This window comes from Lacerta agilis, chromosome 14 (assembly GCF_009819535.1).
Source record: "Lacerta agilis isolate rLacAgi1 chromosome 14, rLacAgi1.pri, whole genome shotgun sequence".
Lineage (NCBI taxonomy): Eukaryota > Metazoa > Chordata > Lepidosauria > Squamata > Lacertidae > Lacerta > Lacerta agilis.
The window spans coordinates 20199770-20219029 of record NC_046325.1 but is presented as its reverse complement, the minus strand read 5'-3'; the positions used below and the strand labels follow the sequence as shown (position 1 = coordinate 20219029).

Below are 19260 nucleotides of genomic sequence, written 5' to 3'. Positions count from 1 at the left end.
CCGGTAAGTGCAATTCAGTGGGCCCACAATTTGCACTCTCTTTATATACACCATGGTAACCTTGCACAAGTGAGGAAAAATAAATAAATAAATAAATGGAGGTCAGTAAGCAATTTGTTTTTAATTTCTTTTTGCTTTGATATATTTTATGATGCAGCAGTATATACATATTTTAATAAATATAAGTAAAATAAAATAGTAGCTTTTGTCTGAATGGCAAGTGATATGGCTTCTTTTTGTACATGCAGATGCATAAACATGAGCAGATCTGATAATAGATTGAGAGAGTGTGCTTGGAAAGCTTTAAGGAAAATCTAAGTACAATAAGGGAAACATTCAGAACATTACAAGGGTAGCAGTGTGAACATGATAGATGCTGCAAGAGGAAAATTCAGGCTTATATTGGGTGCAAACAAAAAAAACCTCCAATTTCCAAATTATAGGAAAATGTACCAAACAGTCATTCAGCTTTCCTCCTTATTAGATGTTCCCTGTTATTCAGCTCAGGCCTCAGCACAATCAGATAACATTTGGGAAGGAAGATGCAACCCAGCAGCCCAGCACTGGAGGATAAGATGCAGAAGATCTCCACTGAAACCATATATTTTCCTTTGGTGCTCAGGTAGGAAGGAACAAAGGATAACCAAACACTGCAGAAGACCAACATACTGAAAGTGATAAACTTGGCTTCATTGAAACTGTTAGGTAACTTTCTGGCAAGGAAAGCCACAGCGAAACTAAGAATTGCAAGGAATCCCATGTAGCCAAGAACAGAGTAGAACATAGTTACAGACCCCTCGTTACATTCTAATACAATTTCTGAAGTTAAGGAGTGCATGTCAGCATCTGGGAATGGGGAGGAGGTTGCAAGCCATAGAGTACAGATGCCTGCTTGAATAAGAGAACAGGAAAGAACAATAAAATTGGTCAGTCTTTTCCCCAACCATTTCCTCCCCCTTGATCCTGGTTTGGTGGCCATGAAAGCCAGAACAACTGTGATAGTTTTTGCCAGCACACAAGAAACAGCCACAGAGAAGATGATACCAAAAGCAGTTTGTCGGAGGAGACAGGTCACCTTCTGAGGCTGGCCAATAAATAGCAATGCACAAAGGAAGCAGAGTAGAAGGGAGATGAGGAGTGTATAGGTGAGGTCCCGGTTGTTGGCTTTGACAATGGGAGTGTTGTGGTGCTTTATAAATGTCCCTAGCACCAGAGCTGTCATCATAGAAGAAGAAAGAGAAAAACAGGCTAAACTGATCCCCAAAGGTTCTTCATAAGACAGGAAACTTACTTTCTTGGGAACACATGCATCTTTTTGAGGGGTTGCATAGTGTTCATCTGGACATTTAAAACAGTCATTCATATCTGAAAATGAAAGTTCTGATGTTAATCTTCACTCCACAAATCTTACTAACTAGATGTAAATGTTCCTCATGCACAGATAAAGCATATGTAGCCCTACCACCCTAATGCACTGGAAGTAGTGGTTTGTCCATAACAGTTTTGTGACAGTCACCCTATGTACATCTAAACAACAGTTATATTCCATGATTAAGGACAGTGATGCAACAGGACAACTACATTAAAATCACGGTTATTATAAAATCCTGGTTTTCCTTTGAGTAGGCAGCTATTTATAAATCCCGAAGGAAGAGTAAAAGCTGCTCTAAGATTTCTAAGGGGCACTGTTATCATTTGTCCAATTATTCCTACAAGACTCAGAGAATAACATCCTGTTCAATGAAAAAAAGCAAAAGAACCTGTAATATATCTAGACTTAAGGACAGTGATGGGGGATAAATTTGGTTCACTTTTCATAGCTGATTACTTGATCTGGCACTCCCAAGGATCTCCCTAACTTTGTGGTGCAATCCTGGTTCATGTGTATGGAGGTCCTGGGCTGCCCAGATAACAATACCCCCTTTTAGTCTCACTGATGTGATCAATGAGGAAGAAAAGCAATACATTTGGCACCAGCTTGGCTGTGGGAATTGCCAGTAGGAGGCAAAGAAGACACCATTCAAGGGCTCTAGGGCCTCCACTCTGGATTTGTGTAGGATTTACTTCTTAGCTTATTCTTTTCTCAGAGATGTCCTGCAAGACAGGGGGTTTCGATTCTTCTTTGGGGTTTACTCCCAAATATTTTCTCAAAAATGAATATAGCCTCAAGGCAGTGGAAGTTTAGGATCTGAGTTTTCATTTTCCTTGATGGAATTAGGAAACCTTCACAGGTTGATGAGTCCCATCTGCCCCTCACTTCTCTCCACAGCATGTGCAGAAGCCACCTTCTTGATCATTGGACCCACTATTGGTCTTGTCCATTCAAGTCTGCTGGAGCCTGTGTTCTCATGAAGGGGAAAGTCCCTAACTCAATGAAGTTTTGAAATCCGTTGGCTACCTTCACCTGGTTTAGCTTGCCAGTTGAAGCTGTTCCTGGGGTGTGGCCACTGTCGGATGCTGACAGCTTCTAGAAGTCACAAATGAGAGCTGAGTACAGCAGGGGGACCAGTTATGGATCAACTACCCAGAAGGAGCAAAGTGTGTCTCCCACCAAAGATATTGCTTTCCATATACCCCTGCACACCCCATATTTTAAGATGGAATAAAATGTAAAATGTAAAATTTTGCTTGGTTACCCTGCCTTTCATTTCACCCCATTGTTTGTTCATATCACTGCTTTGATTGATGCTATGATATTTGATAACACTGGGTTCTTTTCTTAATTTTAACAGCTGAACTTAAGCATTTATTATATGAAATTTGAGCTAGGAGGATGCATTCTACTTAGCTCATGCAGCGTTTCGACAGTTCAGAAAAATAATGAATAAGTGCAGTGAAAAGATTTAGAGGAAAACACAGCTTGCCCCTGGCTCATTAAGGTGTGATTGTCAGATCCTTTAACCTGCCCTCCCTCTCTCTACTGACTCCATAGGAAAAGCTGTACATCCAATTCAAAATGGAACTTCCCAACGTCAGGAAGAATTTTCCAACAATAAGAGTGTTGAACAGTGGAATGGACTTCCTCAGACTCTCCTTCACTGGACGTTTTTAATCAGAGGTTGCATGGCCATCTGTCATGGAAGCTTTAGTTGAGATTCCTGCATTGGTGAGGTTGGACTGGATGACCCTTGGAGTTTCTTCCAACTCTACCATTCTATGATTTTATGTTATCTGTTGTTATTTTAGTTTATGGTGAGTTTATTCTGCATTAACATTTATTGTACATGGCCCTGTGACAATAAATTCTTAAGAAACACATAAGTAAAATTATATTTACATATCAGTTGCTGTGGATTACTGCCATTCTTAATAGCTTCTATAATATAGTTCTTACCCTTCTCATTTGAGATCTTCCCTTCTGGACATGGGAAGCAGTCATAGCAGCAAAATGGTTTCCCCTCTTTCACTTTCTTCCTTGAACCTGGATGGCAAGTCTCACTACATAACGAAAGAGGTCGTGTCTAACGCATAGAGGAAAGAGGAGAAAACAAATCTTAAGGATAATCACCTGGACATACCTGGAATACTGTAGTCGGAAATCAGCAAAAAATGTCTAGGAAAATCCAGACGTATGGCAACCAGTGTTGGCAGTGTCGTTTTCAAAAAACTCAAAAAAAGTCTCTTTTTTCAATTTTTCCAATATTGGCTGAAAACTTTTTAATTCTAGTATGTTTATTCACTCTGTTTGGCTCATCCAGAAACTCGTGTTACTTCTGAACTCATATCTTACCTTTCTTAACTGAAGTGCTTAAAATATGACTAGTTCTACATTTCATTTGTTATTTTCCTCTTTCCAGGACAGAAAATCAAGTGTTCAAAGGGGTTTATTAGGAAAGTGTTTCATTAAGTTAATATAGTTCATCCTGATTTCTAACATGGTAGGGTGAACATGTACTGAAAGTATCATTGCACCTTCATAGCAATTATATTGTGTGTCTTGTGTAGTGAGCTCAAATGTAACCTAAAGATAAATTTCTTTGTAGAAACCCACTGTTTAAAAAAATGCTGATATGTAGATAATAAACTGTTCTTCAGGCAGTTTATTATTTGGAGCAACCTCAGGAGAAAAGAAAGTAATATTTCTAAATTTAAAACAGATACACAATAGGTGAGTGCACCAATAACAGCATTAGGTTCAGACTGATTCTACACAAATGTTGTCTGAGGTACTATAATGCTTGACCCAAGCCCATCCAAGTCTGCTTCAATTCATTACACTCATTCAGTACTGGGATTTTTATTTTATTTTAAGGAAGACATGACAGACATTCATGGAATTTGCAAGCACACTAGTACCCAAGAGTGAATGAATCCTGATAAAATATAGGTAAATGGTTTAAGAGGCTTTTATATAATCTGTCCCCCTCCCTTCTTTTACTTTCCTTTTTTATGGAATTGGGTGGAATTTCCAGCAAGATCTGACAGCATCAATACTCCAGAATTTCAGAACTATAGCTTGCAGAAAGGCATTTTTTCCACAAGGCCAGCTGTTAGCATTTTGGTACGAATAAAAAAAGCTATACAGGTAACGTAAACTCCATTAATGATTTGTGAGCAATTGTCTGAAAATCTGTCATGAGAGGGATGCCCTGGCAAGAAAACTGCAAAATCATAGAAAAAGAGGTTGAGGGGTTTTTGTACTAATAAATATTAACACTGATTTTGAGTGAGCACAACTAAAGGGGATTTGCTTCCTAAAAGGGATGATTATTTGTGATTACAAGTTTGACCTGTCAATAAACACAGAAATTTCTGTATGTTGCCTTTTCACTCTGGTGTTTGCTCTCCTTTCCCCCTTCATTCCTTCCTAGCATGATGGCATTCTTGTATAGCACTGTTTTAATTTTAGAATTGTCAAAACACCACAGAGCACTCCACGAGTTCCTCTTGCAATTTGTGCTTCACCTCTGACCAGCACAGTATTCCTATGAGGCACCCTGCTTTGCCTTTGATTTCAGGATTTGTCTAATTCTGATGCCCTTCCCGCTTAATGCTATAGTCAGCAAAAAGATGTGACAATGAAGCAAGACTGAATTGCTCAAGTATCACTATAAACACTGAGATTCAGCATACAAGCAAGGATCAAAGATGACCCAAACTGTGTATAAATTGGAGCCTACCTGGTTAAACCAGTAGTGCCAAGTGATGGCATCCTCATTGATGGTTAACATTTTGTCTAAAGGAGCTTGTGGATCTACCTTCCCAATCTTCACTTTTGATTGATTTGGTAAAAGAATGTAGTTGACAATATCAAACCCAGCTGCTAATTTCCCATTCTCATCCAAGGATATCTTGTCTCCAGCACTGTTGTTAAATGAGATACATCTCAGAATGTGATGGAGCTATATTGAAATAATAATAAAAGATTTAGAAAAAGCTACAGATGTGAGAGCAGAGCAAGAAACTGCATTTGTTTCAGAATCCATGCATTTATTTGTTTCAGAAAGTGCTTTCATATTTGTTACGTATGTCAGCATAAATGCTTGTCTATCTGCTTGCAGAGGCAGCTTCAGAACTTTGTGTCAGCTATTATTTTATTTTCTAGGAATGTCCAGGATGTTGGAATACAATGTTTACTTCTGTGCTGACTGTTAGCCTTTTAGTGTTAAAGACAACAACAAAAAAGAAAATAAAGAGGAATCAAACGATTTACAATTCTAACTGGTGGAAAGAAGAAGGGAGACATAACTTCAAGGATAGGAAGTGTCTGTGGAGAAAGCTTTCTGTTCAGATTACTGCTGTTAGATCCAGAACTTCCAAAATTGCCCCTGTTAGATTCAAAATATGATACCTTCCAAAACTGTTGATTCTGAAGCTTCAGACCCAATCCATCCAACACTGGTCGGTGCTTTAGCCTAGTTGAGGACATGGCCTGTAAAGCATGAGCCACAGCGTAGACAGCGTTGTAGACACTATAGCTATGGCCAGTCATTCTCATTTCAAAATAGAAAAAAGGAAGGTCCTTTAGCTTCTCTTTCCCTGTGCAAATATTCCCCTCCATCTCACCCTGATTTGTATTTGGAAATACACAGTCAAATGCATTTTTCCAGAAGTCCTTAATGAAACCATCTCCAGAAACGCTGTAAGGGTTTCTACCTTCTGCAAATTGGTGAAATCCTGTCAGATCTTTGAACTGATATGAGAGGGCTATAACATCATGGAATTTGTCTGTATCCCAATTCCTTTGATAGGAAAAAGATGTGAGCTCCATCTGAGCTGTAGTTATCCAAATTTTGCCTTTTGGTTTCTTTGTCAGGTGCTCTATATCTGACAGATATGACAACCACCTGAAATAGGACAAAGAAAAGGATTCTCCATAAGCCAGAATTACATTGGCTTTGCTGTTCATCACTTTAAAATTTATTTCTTTCCCCCGATTCACCATACTTTCAATGTTAAAGATAAAAGCAGTTGTGGGAACTCTTTCTAGGAAGGCAAAACAGACACCTTTCTGATGAAACATTGGAAGCACGGTTTGCACAAATCTTTCTCCATCATCAGTGTCCATAACAACAACCCCAATCCAAAACCATTGGAAGTGCAGAAGCAAAGAGAGAATTCCCTCATACTGAAGCTCTTCCTTGGGAACCATCTGGTAGAAGACAAGGCCTGGGTGTTTATCACGTATCACTGGAGCAGGGCTATATGTTAGCTGAAGATGCATGTGAAGGTGAAATTGATTAGAAAATAATAGCATTTAAATATCACTTCCAGTTGATTGAAGCATTTGAGATATGTTTATTTAGCTGACAGCTGCTGTTGTCAATGAGTTTCAGTTATGCTATAATTTTAATCATATTCTAGTACAGCGTAATATATTTGCATGTATGCATATTACTGTTTTTAAGTCCCATGCTGTGGAGCACTCTTTCAGCAAAGATTTGGCAGACACCCTCACTTTTGACTTTCCGGTACCCATCAAATATGTTTTTATGTCAAAAGGCATTTGCAGCTGTTTAGCTAGTCACTTTAATTATTATTTATAGGGGTTTTAATTAATTTTTAATTGTATATCTCACTGATTTTTACAAATACATAAATGCATGCAAATATATTGGGATGAATGCTCATTGCAAGTCAATGTAGTGTAACCTCCACACAGGTTTTGTGCAACTGTGTAATCATCAATGGTCAATAAACAACCAGTTTTGAAACTCCTCAAATTATTTATGGTAGAAAATCTTCCTAGACACTTCTAGGAATAAAATGTAGTCCCACTGAAGAAGCTTCCAAAAATGTTTTGATAACTTATTAATCAGTGAGTGAACCATCTGACAAAGGAAATGTATGACTAAACTACTCACAAATCATACCTGTGGAATCTTGTAGACATCCAAAATAGTTGCCATATCAAGAGATGTTTGGGAGTCCAGTCCACCAATTACTGCAGTTAGCTTATTCTGTATATCACAGTTGTAGTTTGGAAAAAAGCTTTCCAATGTGTAAGTAAGCAACATTGTGGAAATATAGGTCCACTTAGCATAGTAATAGTTGTCATAAATGCAGAAACCCAAGGTAATGTTGGGTAAGATATGAGGGTTTTCATTAATCTCCATTACTGCAAAGGCCAAGGCCAGGATGTTCTGGTAATTCTTAGGCAATACTCTACAATGAGAGTCAGATTCTGTATCAGTAGCATATCTACAAGCATAATTTTTCAGAAGCCTATTTATAAATTTATCATATATATCTCATATAGCTATATCCACACACGTTCCCTATGAAGGAAATAATTAGCCTTGGTATATATAAATACTAAATCAATAGCAATAACCATGACTCCTGGGCTTGAAATGACCCACAACAAAGAATCGATGCTTCCAGGTTGCAATGCTTCACTCTCATTCAAGATGCGCAGGCCTTACATATATTTGAATTCAGAACCAGACCTACATACAAATCTGGTTTGACAATATAGAGTTAAGCAGCCTTTGGGGTAGGATATAAGGTTTCCTTTAATTTATTTGAACGGCCTGAGCTAGTAAGTCACAGTTCAGAGGCTGTGACTCTAGCACAGACCAATCTGTTGTCAAAACAAATGGAACTAAGAACAAGCAAGAGTTAAATCCTTACATAAGATCCTCCAAAGGTGGTGATGGAGGTTCTTCAGTGAATTCAATCGAATAGGCAATAAAGCCACCATAAGAAGCAATGCCTCCAATGATGAGGTCTCCTAACTGATGATACTTGTGAAGAGGATAGTGTGGATACTGGATCCTGCATTTCACAGTGTGAGCCTTGTGTGGCATGTGAGGAAGCAGTATCAGCAGCAGCACTAGAACCATCCTGCAGAAGAATGCAAATATTCCTTCTACATAAATATTTTTCTGTTTCAGTTTATAACATTGCCACAGCAGTCTGCTTGATTACAGTGGTGTGCATTGAATGCTTAGAGTGTTCTCAAGCCAACAATGTCAGATACAGACCCACATAATCATGCTGGTGAATAAATGCATCTCCCTAATCCCTAATTCTCCCTCTAAGTGTTATATGGTGGTTTATACGGCAACCACCACACAGTGTTATTAATTTAAATAATGGAACTAAAATTACAAAGGGGTAGCAGCGGTTAATTATAGTTCTAACAATAATAATAAAAAGGATAGTAATCAGAAATTCAAAGTTGTAAATTCCCCATGGGATTCCTAAAGGATACATGTTTGCTACATCTGAACAGGATTTTTTTCTTTTGCACATAGTTTAATAGGAAATGATTTCTGGCCTTGGAATTACCCACAACAAAGAATGAATACTAGATATACAAGCCCTCAGTCTACAGCTACAAAAGAAAATTAATGTATTCATTGATAGCACTGACTATGGCAGAATAGAACAGGACTATTATTTCCCTTGATCTGGACACTTTTGTTGATGCAGCCTAGAATAGACTATTTTTACTTTTATTTATTTTTTTGCAGCTGCATCACACTGTTGAGTCATATGGAATTTGTGGTCTACTAAGACCCCCAGATCCTTTTCACATGCACTACTGGCAAGCCAGATGTGTTAAGGATAATTGCTTAATTGACATTGAAACGGGGAATGCCTAAATGTGTATTAAAGGTAAAGGGACCCCTGACCGTTAGGTCCAGTCGCAGACGACTCTGGGGTTGCGGCACTCATCTCGCTTTACTGGCCGAGGGAGCCAGTGTACAGCTTCCGGGTCATGTGGCCAGCATGACTAAGCCGCTTCTTGCGAACCAGAGCAGCACACAGAAACCTTTACCTTCCCGCCAGAGCGGTACCTATTTATCTACTTGCACTTTGACGTGCTTTCAAACTGCTAGGTTGGCAGGAGCAGGGACCGAGCTCACCCCGTCGTGGGGATTCAAACCACTGACCTTCTGATCGGCAAGCCCTTGGCTCTGTGGTTTAATATGGGGAAATTCCATTGAATTATACAAAGTGGACTCTGAACTCCTTGATGGGTTGATAATTAAATGCTGTTGTTCTCTAGTAGATAATTCATGAGTGATTAACCTTAGATCATATGTAAGGCTATTGAATTGCAAATTCACCATCATGCTGGTGGCTGAGTGATTGCTCTCAGGCTCTGTGGGAATAAGAAGCCTCTTCAGGAGCTCAACAGCCTTAAGGGCTGGAATGCAGGCAAATGGAGCTTGTGTGAGACAGAGCTATTTTTGTCAACTCTGATTCTAAGTTCTTTTATTTCTAAGATGCTGAGCCTGTGCTAGACAGCACAATTCTTGTGTGGGATTATTTGGATGTTCCTTCGATGTTTTTGTTTTGTTTTGAAGAAAGTTCTGCAAGTGAAGTTTAGAGGAATCTAATGGGTCTGGACAGTGTTTCATTCCAAAAGGAATCAGTTTTTTTTTTTGTTTTTTTTTTGCATCTAGTTGCCTCATGCTGCACAATATCTGCAATAGCATGTCCCCTTCTTATATTTGTGCATCTGGTTCTTCCTGCCTGTAGAACTTTACATTTGTCCCTATTGAAATTCATGGTGTTAGGTTGGGTCTACATCTCCAGTCTGTTAAGGTCATCATGAATGACATGCCAGTTCTTCCTCTTGCTTCAAATATAGCTGAAGAATTTTTAGTATTATTTTTAACCACTCTTGCAAGCATGAGCTCATTCTGAGTTTTGGCCTGGTTGACCTTCTCTCTTCAACTGTTGGCTACACATATATACTCCTCCCTTGTGATTTCCCCTTTCTTCCATTTTTTATGCATGCCCTTCTTAAATCTCAGCCTCTCTGAGAGGTTCTTATGCAGCCACACTAGTTTCTTTAAATGCCTCCCGCTTTTCTTTCTTGTCCCCTATGCTAGCTTAGGCTGGCTCAGGCACACTGTCAAAAACAGATTGGATTGGAGGTAATTCATGCTGGCTACCTACAGTTATGATAGTTCTGTAAGAGAGCTTGCATATATATGAAGCTGGCATAAATTAGGTTGGTGTAACTTCTACTGGAAGAGGTAACCACTACTCCCAGTTTTGTTCAGGAGATGCTGGGAGGTGCTACTGTTGCCATAGCAGGCAGATAAGTGTGAGCCCTAGCTTTGAGGTTTTTATGATCAAACAGTATATATATTTCATGCAATAAATAAATGCATACATTGGATGAGGACATTATGCCATCATATTTCTGACTTATCTGACAGTCCACTGAATCCAAACTTCTATGAATCCAAACTACAAACATGTCTGAAATCTATGGAATTTATGAAATGCATGAAGAATTTGAAAAAGAGTCTTGAGGAAAGTGATAATGCTGTTTCTTAAGGAACACGTGATAATACATTATAGAAACACAACAAACACCACTGTATCATAGGAAATAACCTAGACACAGACAAGTACATTCTTTAAGACTTTCTTCTTATTAGCAGGCCCCTGTCATTCAGCTCAGGCCTCAACAAAATAATGTAACATTTTGGAGAAAAGATACAGCCCAGTAGCCCAGCACTAGACGTTAAGATAGAAAAGATCTCCACTGCTACCATGTATTTCCCTTTAGTGCTCAAGTAAGTTGGAACAAAAGATAACCAAACACTACAGAAGACCAGCATACTGAAAGTGATAAACTTGGCTTCATTGAAACTGTCAGGTAACTTCCTGGCAAAGAAAGCTACAGTGAAACTAACAATAGCCAGGAAGCCCATATAGCCAAGAACACAGTAAAACATAGTCACAGAGCTCTCATTACATTCTAGTATAATTTCATCAGACACAGAGTGTGTGTCAACATCTGGGAATGGAGCATTGGTTGCCAGCCACACAAGGCAGGTGCCTGCTTGAATGACAGAACAGGAGATGACAATGGAATAGGCAAGGCTTTTCCCAATCCATTTCTTCACCCTAGATCCCGGCTTAGTGGCCATGAAAGCCAGGACAACTGTGATGGTTTTTGCCAGCACACAAGAAACAGCCACTGAGAAGATGATGCCAAAAGCAGTTTGCCGGAGGAGACATGTCACCTTCCAAGGTTTGCCAATGAATAGCAATGCAGAAATGAAGCAGAATAGGAGGGAGATAAGGAGAATGTAGGTGAGGTCCCGGTTGTTGGCTTTGACAATAGGGGTGTCATGGTGCTTCATAAAGGTCGCTAGGACCAGAGCTGTGATCAAACAAAATGAAAGAGACAAACAGGCTAAAGCGAGCCCCAAAGGTTCTTCAAATGTCAGGTAGCTTACATTCTTGGGAATACACAAATCTCTGTTTTTGTTTGGATAATTCTCATCTGTGCATTCATAAAAATCACTCATATCTGTAAAAGAAAGAAAAAAAATAGTGATTTCCCTTTTAGATAAGTGGTACACATCTCATCGAAGATAGATAGATGATAGGTAGATTAGATAGATTAGATTGATAAGATACAGATGATAGAGGCCCAGTTTTCTAAGTGTAGCTTTTTCAAGACACAAGTTCATAATGAGTTTATTATTTATACCTAACACTTATATTTAAAAGAATTGAGGTAGCTTACAGCCAAAAGTATAATGTGTTTGTTGTGTAGAAGAGATATAGGGAGTAGACATCAGCGCACTGAGAGCAGGAAGGTTCAGTCCTGTGGTGTTCAGTTTCTTAACAAGGGCGCTCCCAACAGAGAAGCCCCTAGTGAAGGAGCAGTATGTAGGATTGAATCTTCTACTTAGTAAAGGATCTGATTTGCATGGAGCATATTATTCCTCTTGCACAAGTACCTCCCCAGAAGGGATGACTCGTAGGAAGGAGGAGCAACCTGAACCCTCTAGGGTGGAATCACTTGCTTACCAGCTGCTAAGTGAAGGATTTCATCCTGCATGGTATCGCATCAAGGGGTCGGGCGGTGACCATGAAGAGGGAGATAATAGCCAGGAAAGAGAAGCTAAATGAGAAAGCCTGCATCCCAAATTCCAACACCTTCCTCACCCCACCCCACCCCACCCCTACCTTCACTGGGGAATACATGAATGGCCAAATACATCCGGCCTACTCTATTTATGCAGTATCTCCTTCTTCCCACCTCACTCCTGCCTTTCCTTCCTGCCTTATGCCTTTCCCTTGGGTTTCCCTGGGTTATTCTGGGTCACCAACCTTCAACAATCTGAAGCTGTCTCAAACCAAGTTGAGTGACACCCAGAACACCCCAAATCTGCCAGGTGTGGGTCAAGACTTTGATTCAGCTGAATCACATGCACAGCTGTAGTAATAGACTTGTTATTGCGTATCTGAGAAACCAACATGAAATGGGAAAAACTCGATTCATCCTTTTCTAGTGATGTGTACATGCATCTGCTGGTATGCTTACAAGTATCCTCGTGATCAGGAATGTGGCCTTATCAGGGCTCCTCTTCACAGGAGGTTTATAAACATGTTCTGGCAAATGCACTGACAAGGCTCCTTCAGGCTTTTCTTTTGATCACACAGAAGTCAGGAGTGGAGGAGGTGTGGCTAGTGATATTTGGGGGCAGGGATATTGCACATCCCCATCTCCATATACTTGTTTGCGTTTATGTATCCTGGCTGAACACCCAATGAAGGCTATTTGAATATGAGTAGCATAAGGAGGGGCACAGGATTCTCCAGAGAGATACAGTAAAAATTATTTTTTATTCTTCTTCAGGTTCACATCAAGTCCAAACAGAATAAAACAAAACAAGTTTGTATGCTATGTCAGGTTGCATCCAATCTTTATACAGTCTATTTCTTACCATCCTGGTCTGAAATCTTCCCTTCTGGACATGGGATACAATCATAGCAGCAAAATGGCTCCCCCTCCTTCACTTTCTTGCTGGAACCAGGATGGCAACTCTCAGTACACACAGAAAGAGGTTGTGTCTAGTCATAAAAAAGAATAATTTTACTGGGGGTGGAGACATCCGTGGGATTCACTATTCCATGGCTTCATCCTATAAATACTGTGCTACTCTTGGGATAAAACAGCTGAGGCCCATCATGTATTCAAAATAAATAATAATTTTCAAATTGTCAGTTGATATATGTTTCCATACATTTATTGTGTTTCTATTCACATTAATTACCCTTTTTGAGTTTGCTCTTATTTAGCAACTTTTTAAAAGTACACACACACACACACACACACACATACACAAAGACAGTGACTTTCTTCTCATACAAGTATTAAAGAATAGCTACCAAATTGCTGACTGGTGAATCTTACCTGGTTAAACCAAATGTGCCATGTTATGGCATCTTCATTGATGGTGAACGCTTGGCCTGGGTGAGCCTTGGGATCCATCCTCCCAACTTTCACTACAGGTTCCTCTCCAGAATTAACCCAGTTAGTAACATCAAAGCCAGCTACAAACTGTCTGTTTTTGTCAAAGGAAACCATTTCTCCCACGCTGTTGTTAAATGAGATACTTCTCAGGGAATGATGGAGCTGCATTGGAAGGGATACCAAAGAAAATTTGTGGTAACTGTCAAAATAAAGCAACCTCACAATGTAGGTCACAATCAAAAGTTTTTGTTGTTGTTTTAACCCATTAATGCTTGAACATTTTTTCCTGATCAAGGGTGATGGGGTTGAATCTTTCAGACAAAATAGTAATGGTGTGTGCAGAATGAACAGAAGACAAGCACCGTTTGGGCTGGTTTGAATAGCTGCTGTGCACATGAAAAATTTTCACCAACCTTTTCACCAATTTAAGCTATTGAAACAACACTAGTTCATTTCTGTGAAGATGTGGGAAGATGGATTCTGTCCATCACTATAGTAAACAACACAGGAGGTGATACAATGTGAGCCAAAAGTGCAGCAGTATGAGCTGGGCTGATGTGAACCTCATAGGCTCCAAGAAGAAGAAACAAGATTGCTGAATGAAAGTTGAACTTTTTTCCCATTCTGGATAGTAGGAGCTAGAATTAAGATGAAAATGTGAGAACATAAAGAATTTAGCAAATATTTTGTTTCCTCATTATGACCTATTATTTTCACTCAAAATATTCTGCTCATCTACAAGAGAACTTTAATTTCCTTACCTGCAATGAAAGTTGTTTTTGATGTTTCAGTCCATCTTCCTCCACCACTGCACTTCGTTTGAGTCTAGTGAAGGACATTTTATGGAAAGCATTGGCAATAACATAGACAGCATTGTAGATGCTGTAGCTATGGCCAGTCATGCTCATTTCAAAAAAAGAATGAGGGAGGCTTTCCAGTTTCTCCTTCCCAGTGCAAAAGTCCCCCTTCTCCTCATCCAGAACATGAATTGGAAATCCACAGCCAAAGGCATTTTGCCAAAAGTCCCTGATAAAACCATCTCCTGTCCTGCTGAATGGATTTATGCTCTCAACAAACTCGTGAAACCGTGGGACATCATTGGAGTGAATTCTGAAGGCGAGAGCACCATAGAATAGTTCATCATCCCATGACTTTTGAAAAACAAATGAAGTATGTTCTACCTGCGCTGTTCCTATCCAGACTTTACCTTTTGATTTACCTGACTTGTGTTCTTGTTGTGATATATATGGAAGAAATCTAAAAAATGCCAAGGAATAAGATTCCCCATAGGCAACCAATACATTGGCTTTGCTGCCCATCACTTCATCATGTATTTCTGCGCCTTCTTCTATCACATTCTTAATGTCAGCAACAAAAGTCAATATTGGAATTCTTTTTATGAAAGCAAAACAGACCCCATTCTGGGAAAACAGTGGAACTACAGTTTGCACAAATCTTTCTCCATCTGAGGTATCCATGACAACAAGCCCAATCCACGTCCACCCAAAATGCAGAAGTAAAGAAAGAATCCCTGTATACTGAATGGCTTCATTAGGGACCATCTGGTAGAAGGGAAGGCCTGGAGTTTTATCATTCATCACTGGAGCAGGGCTGTATGTTAGCTAAAGATAAATGGAAAGTGGAAATGGAAAATAATATGCTTATATTTCTGCAGTAACTTATATCAATTGTCCTTATCACAAACTGTAAGTTAGGTGTACACTTGAAATTCCTTTTCTACATATTTTTGAAGGAGTTGGGTAGCTACACAAGACATTCTCAGATGTTTGGCCTGAACCCGAATCTCTTGATTTGGACATATCTGGTTATAAACCTTTGAACTACCTATCCCTTAGTCCAAGTGGACACAAGATGCATTCAGGGGTTCGGTGGTGTGTCTGTAAAATATAATTAAATATAATACAATGCAGCATATTAAAATTGGCACAAGACACAGAAAAACTATTAAGTGGTCTGCCAAGATCCATAGCAATTGTCAGTGACTTGGAACTACTGTCCCAATCCATTTACTTACTGCAACTAAACCAAAGTATGTCTTACTGTAATACACACATAGTAATCCTCTACGTATTATCTATGCTACCATTTCACTATTTGCTCTATTGCTTCCCTGCTCTATTTTGTTATATGTCCCTTGGGATGGGAACTTGCCATATCTGTTTTTACTAAGGTGCCATGCACATAAATGGAGCTTAATTTTAAAAAAATAATCAGTGCTTTTTTCTTTAAAAAAATGTTTAGGTGTAATCTCATTTTCCTACTCATATTGAAATACTGCCCAATGAGAACAAACTTAATTCAAAAGGTGTTTAGGGGTATGTGTCCCCCTGCCCCCCCCCCCCCCGAGAAAAGCACTGGCAATAATATCAACACACATGTACATCCTACCTGTGGAATCTTGTAAATATCCAAGGCATTTGCCACATGAAGGGAGATTTCAGAGTCCAGTCCCCCAATGACTGCTATTAGATTATTCTGAATATTGCAAATGTAATTGGGGACAAATCTCTCCAGAGCTGAAGTAAGTAGTATAGTGGCATGATAGGTTGCCTTGGCATTGAAATAGCTGTCATAAATGTGGAAGCCCAAGGTGATATTGGGTAAGATCTGAGGGTTTTCATTGATCTCCTTTACTGAGAAGGCCAAGGCCAGGATGTGTTGGTAATTATTAGGTATTATACTAGAATGATAGTTCCATTGTGTATCAGAAGGATGTAACAAGAATAAGAACATGACACTCTATTCATCACCAGGATTATTTCAGTATACAGAGGCTTATTCAAATGCAAATTACAAAAATATTAAACAGCTGACAAAATCACTGTTTATCATTTTAAAAAATGCAACACCGATACGTCTCTGGTAAAGTACTGTTTAGAGTAGAATGCACTAAAATGATCCATGTGATTTAAATTAATTTGAAAATGTGATTTAATGCAGTCTCAAACATATCCACGCTTTGCAATTGTGTTCTAACACAATACTCTGATAACATCCTTTTTCTGCTCCATCAGTATTCATCACCCAATGTCTTATCTTTTGCTCTTTTTATTTAACCTTTCATAGATAGGTATTTATACATATTTATAACAAAATAAGAAGTTTAATGAAACAGAATTGTACAAGAAGATGAAATAAAACAGAGGATGGAGGAAGTAATATAATTTAATTAAAGAATATTACACTTTCATAGGCTGATAGATTCCTATTATTTCGATCAAACTAAAGAAACAAATTTTGAAGCAATCTCCTTTACCTTCTACAGCATAGAAAGTAATGTTCACAGAGGATGAATGCATAAGATGAGAAAGGAAGGTGTAAGATGGGACAATGTGTAAGTGAACTGGAGGAACTTCGTGACATGCAGGAATTGATAAAGTAGGATAAGATAGTGCTTAAAACAATTCTAGCATAGCTACTCCATTCCAACGATTAATGGGACTTACATTGAGCAATAATGTAAGGCCAAAGCCAGTGCCATGGACCCAATCATTAACAGGCATAAGGTCGCTTCATCTGTGGCCATATTAAATTAAATTAGTGTCTCCTTCCCCTCTATTTTTTGCATTGATTTACTTGCATTAGCATTTTTACAATCTAACAGCATAATTCATTACTGGGAGCCTGATGCTTCAAAAACTGATCTTACTGCAATACCATACCTCACCTCACAGCAGAAAAGAAAGGGGGCAAAAGGAAAGGAAGGAAATTGATTTTTAAAAAATAAAAAAGGCAGCACTTCCTCACATTAAGTCTTCATTCAATGTTGGAGGTGGCTGTTCAGTGAAGTCTATTGAGCTAGAGACAATGAAACTCTGAGAAGCAATGACACCAATGATGAGGTCTCCATTCTGATAGTATTTGTGAACAGGCTGACCTGGGTGCTGGACCCTGCACATATGAATGTTGGTTTCATATGTTATATGGGGAAGCAGTACCAGCAGCAAAACCACTAATGCCATTATGCTAAGCAGAAATGCTCATTATTCTACTATATTTGTAGGTTCTTCTCTTTTTATCTGTGACACTATCCAGAAGGAATATGATTTTAATGGCCTGACCAGAATGTTCAACCAGTTTTCTAAGAAACCTGAAATCTAGATCCCTGAGCACAAATATCAGTAATCATACTAATGTTCCTGTTTCTAGTGCCTAAACCTTTCTCTGAATGCAAGAAGAAAGGTTTATTTATGACATCCTTCACATAGAATATGATTTCTTGATTTTAACTTCAATGCCTTAGGGCTTTTTTTTTTTACAAGCAGCAGAATTGATTACACTCTTTATGATAATTAATGGGTGAAGTAATTGCCAAGCCAAAGTCAGGGAATTGTGGATTTGAAGAAGAAAATAATTCTTATGTGTTAGCAGAAGTTTTTTTTAAAATAATATTTATTGAACATTTTTAACACAAAAAATACAAAAAATACACATACCTACAATTACATAAAAACTAACAAAAACAAACATAATAACATACATATATATCTTATTCCTAATATTTCTTCCTCACATTGTAATGGACTTCCTCCTGTCTCCTCTCCTGCGTTCCTTGTCTATCCTCTTAAGTAACTTCTAAACATCTTACCAAATCATATTTTATAACAAAACTTATCTAAATATCAAATCTTATCTATTTTTCTTAACTTATCATCATCTTTCTTAACCACTTATCCTTACTTTACATCTACAACTTAGCTTTTCCCCTAGTTATATCTAATTGTCAATCATACAATAATTTTTTAAATACAGTTTAAATTTCTTCCATTCTTCTTCCACTGCGTCATCCCTCTGGTCACGAAGTTTCCCGGTCATCTCTGCAAGCTCCATATAGTCCATCATTTTTGTGTTAGCAGAAGTTTTCAACTTATTTGAACAGAAATAATCGTGGTGGGCTTGGACTGGCCTATGGCAAGGAAAGAACTCTGGAAATACAAGTCTTTGGTGTGGGGCTAGATATAAGATTCATGTTTTAAACTAGGTTTTGATTGATTTTATAAATGGAAAGATTGAAAATAAGAGTGCTTCAGTTCCTTAAATGAGAGGGAGCCCTGGCAAATTCTCATTCACAAATGCAAATATATTGCTCACAGTTGTGATTTATGGGCATTCTGTAGCAGCAGCACTAGAACAGAGGGCTTAGAAGATGTTCTACAAGTATCTTCTTTAGAGTGGAAAATGAGCAGAGAAAATGTCTAAGCCTCAGTTCCAGGTGGTTGTAAGTCCTCCACTCAGACTGTTAGAGTGTGGTTGGTGAAGCTGTGTTTCTTAGCACCATTTCAACTGATGCTGGTCACAATAATGAAAGCAGTTTTTGAAAATAATCCACCAATTTAATAGCTTTTAAGAGTTCATGCATAAATTAATAAATAAATGAATGAAAAGGGTAAATGAAAAGGTCACGAAGAGTCGGGCACGACTAAAAGACTAAACAACAACAAATGAAAAGAGCCCGTGAGCATTGTCATTGCTTATTCCAGATAAATACACCGAAGGGAGGAATCAAACATACAGAAAATACTTTATGTAGAGAATGTTGAAATAGTAAATTTAGT

General features: G+C 38.5%; 1 protein-coding gene across 1 annotated transcript; it reads right to left on the bottom strand.

Moving 5' to 3' along the window:
• Positions 1 to 460: 460 nt before the first annotated feature.
• On the bottom strand, positions 461 to 17667 carry LOC117057580 (vomeronasal type-2 receptor 26-like). Its single transcript, XM_033168423.1, has 9 exons — positions 17453 to 17667; positions 16094 to 16385; positions 15224 to 15306; positions 13625 to 13883; positions 13155 to 13281; positions 11655 to 11728; positions 5121 to 5342; positions 3335 to 3461; positions 461 to 1365 (listed from the first exon to the last, which is right to left on the bottom strand). The coding sequence occupies exons 1-9, from the start codon at positions 17665 to 17667 to the stop codon at positions 461 to 463; spliced, it is 2304 nt and encodes a 767-aa protein (XP_033024314.1).
• Between the last annotated feature and the right edge of the window lie 1593 nt (positions 17668 to 19260).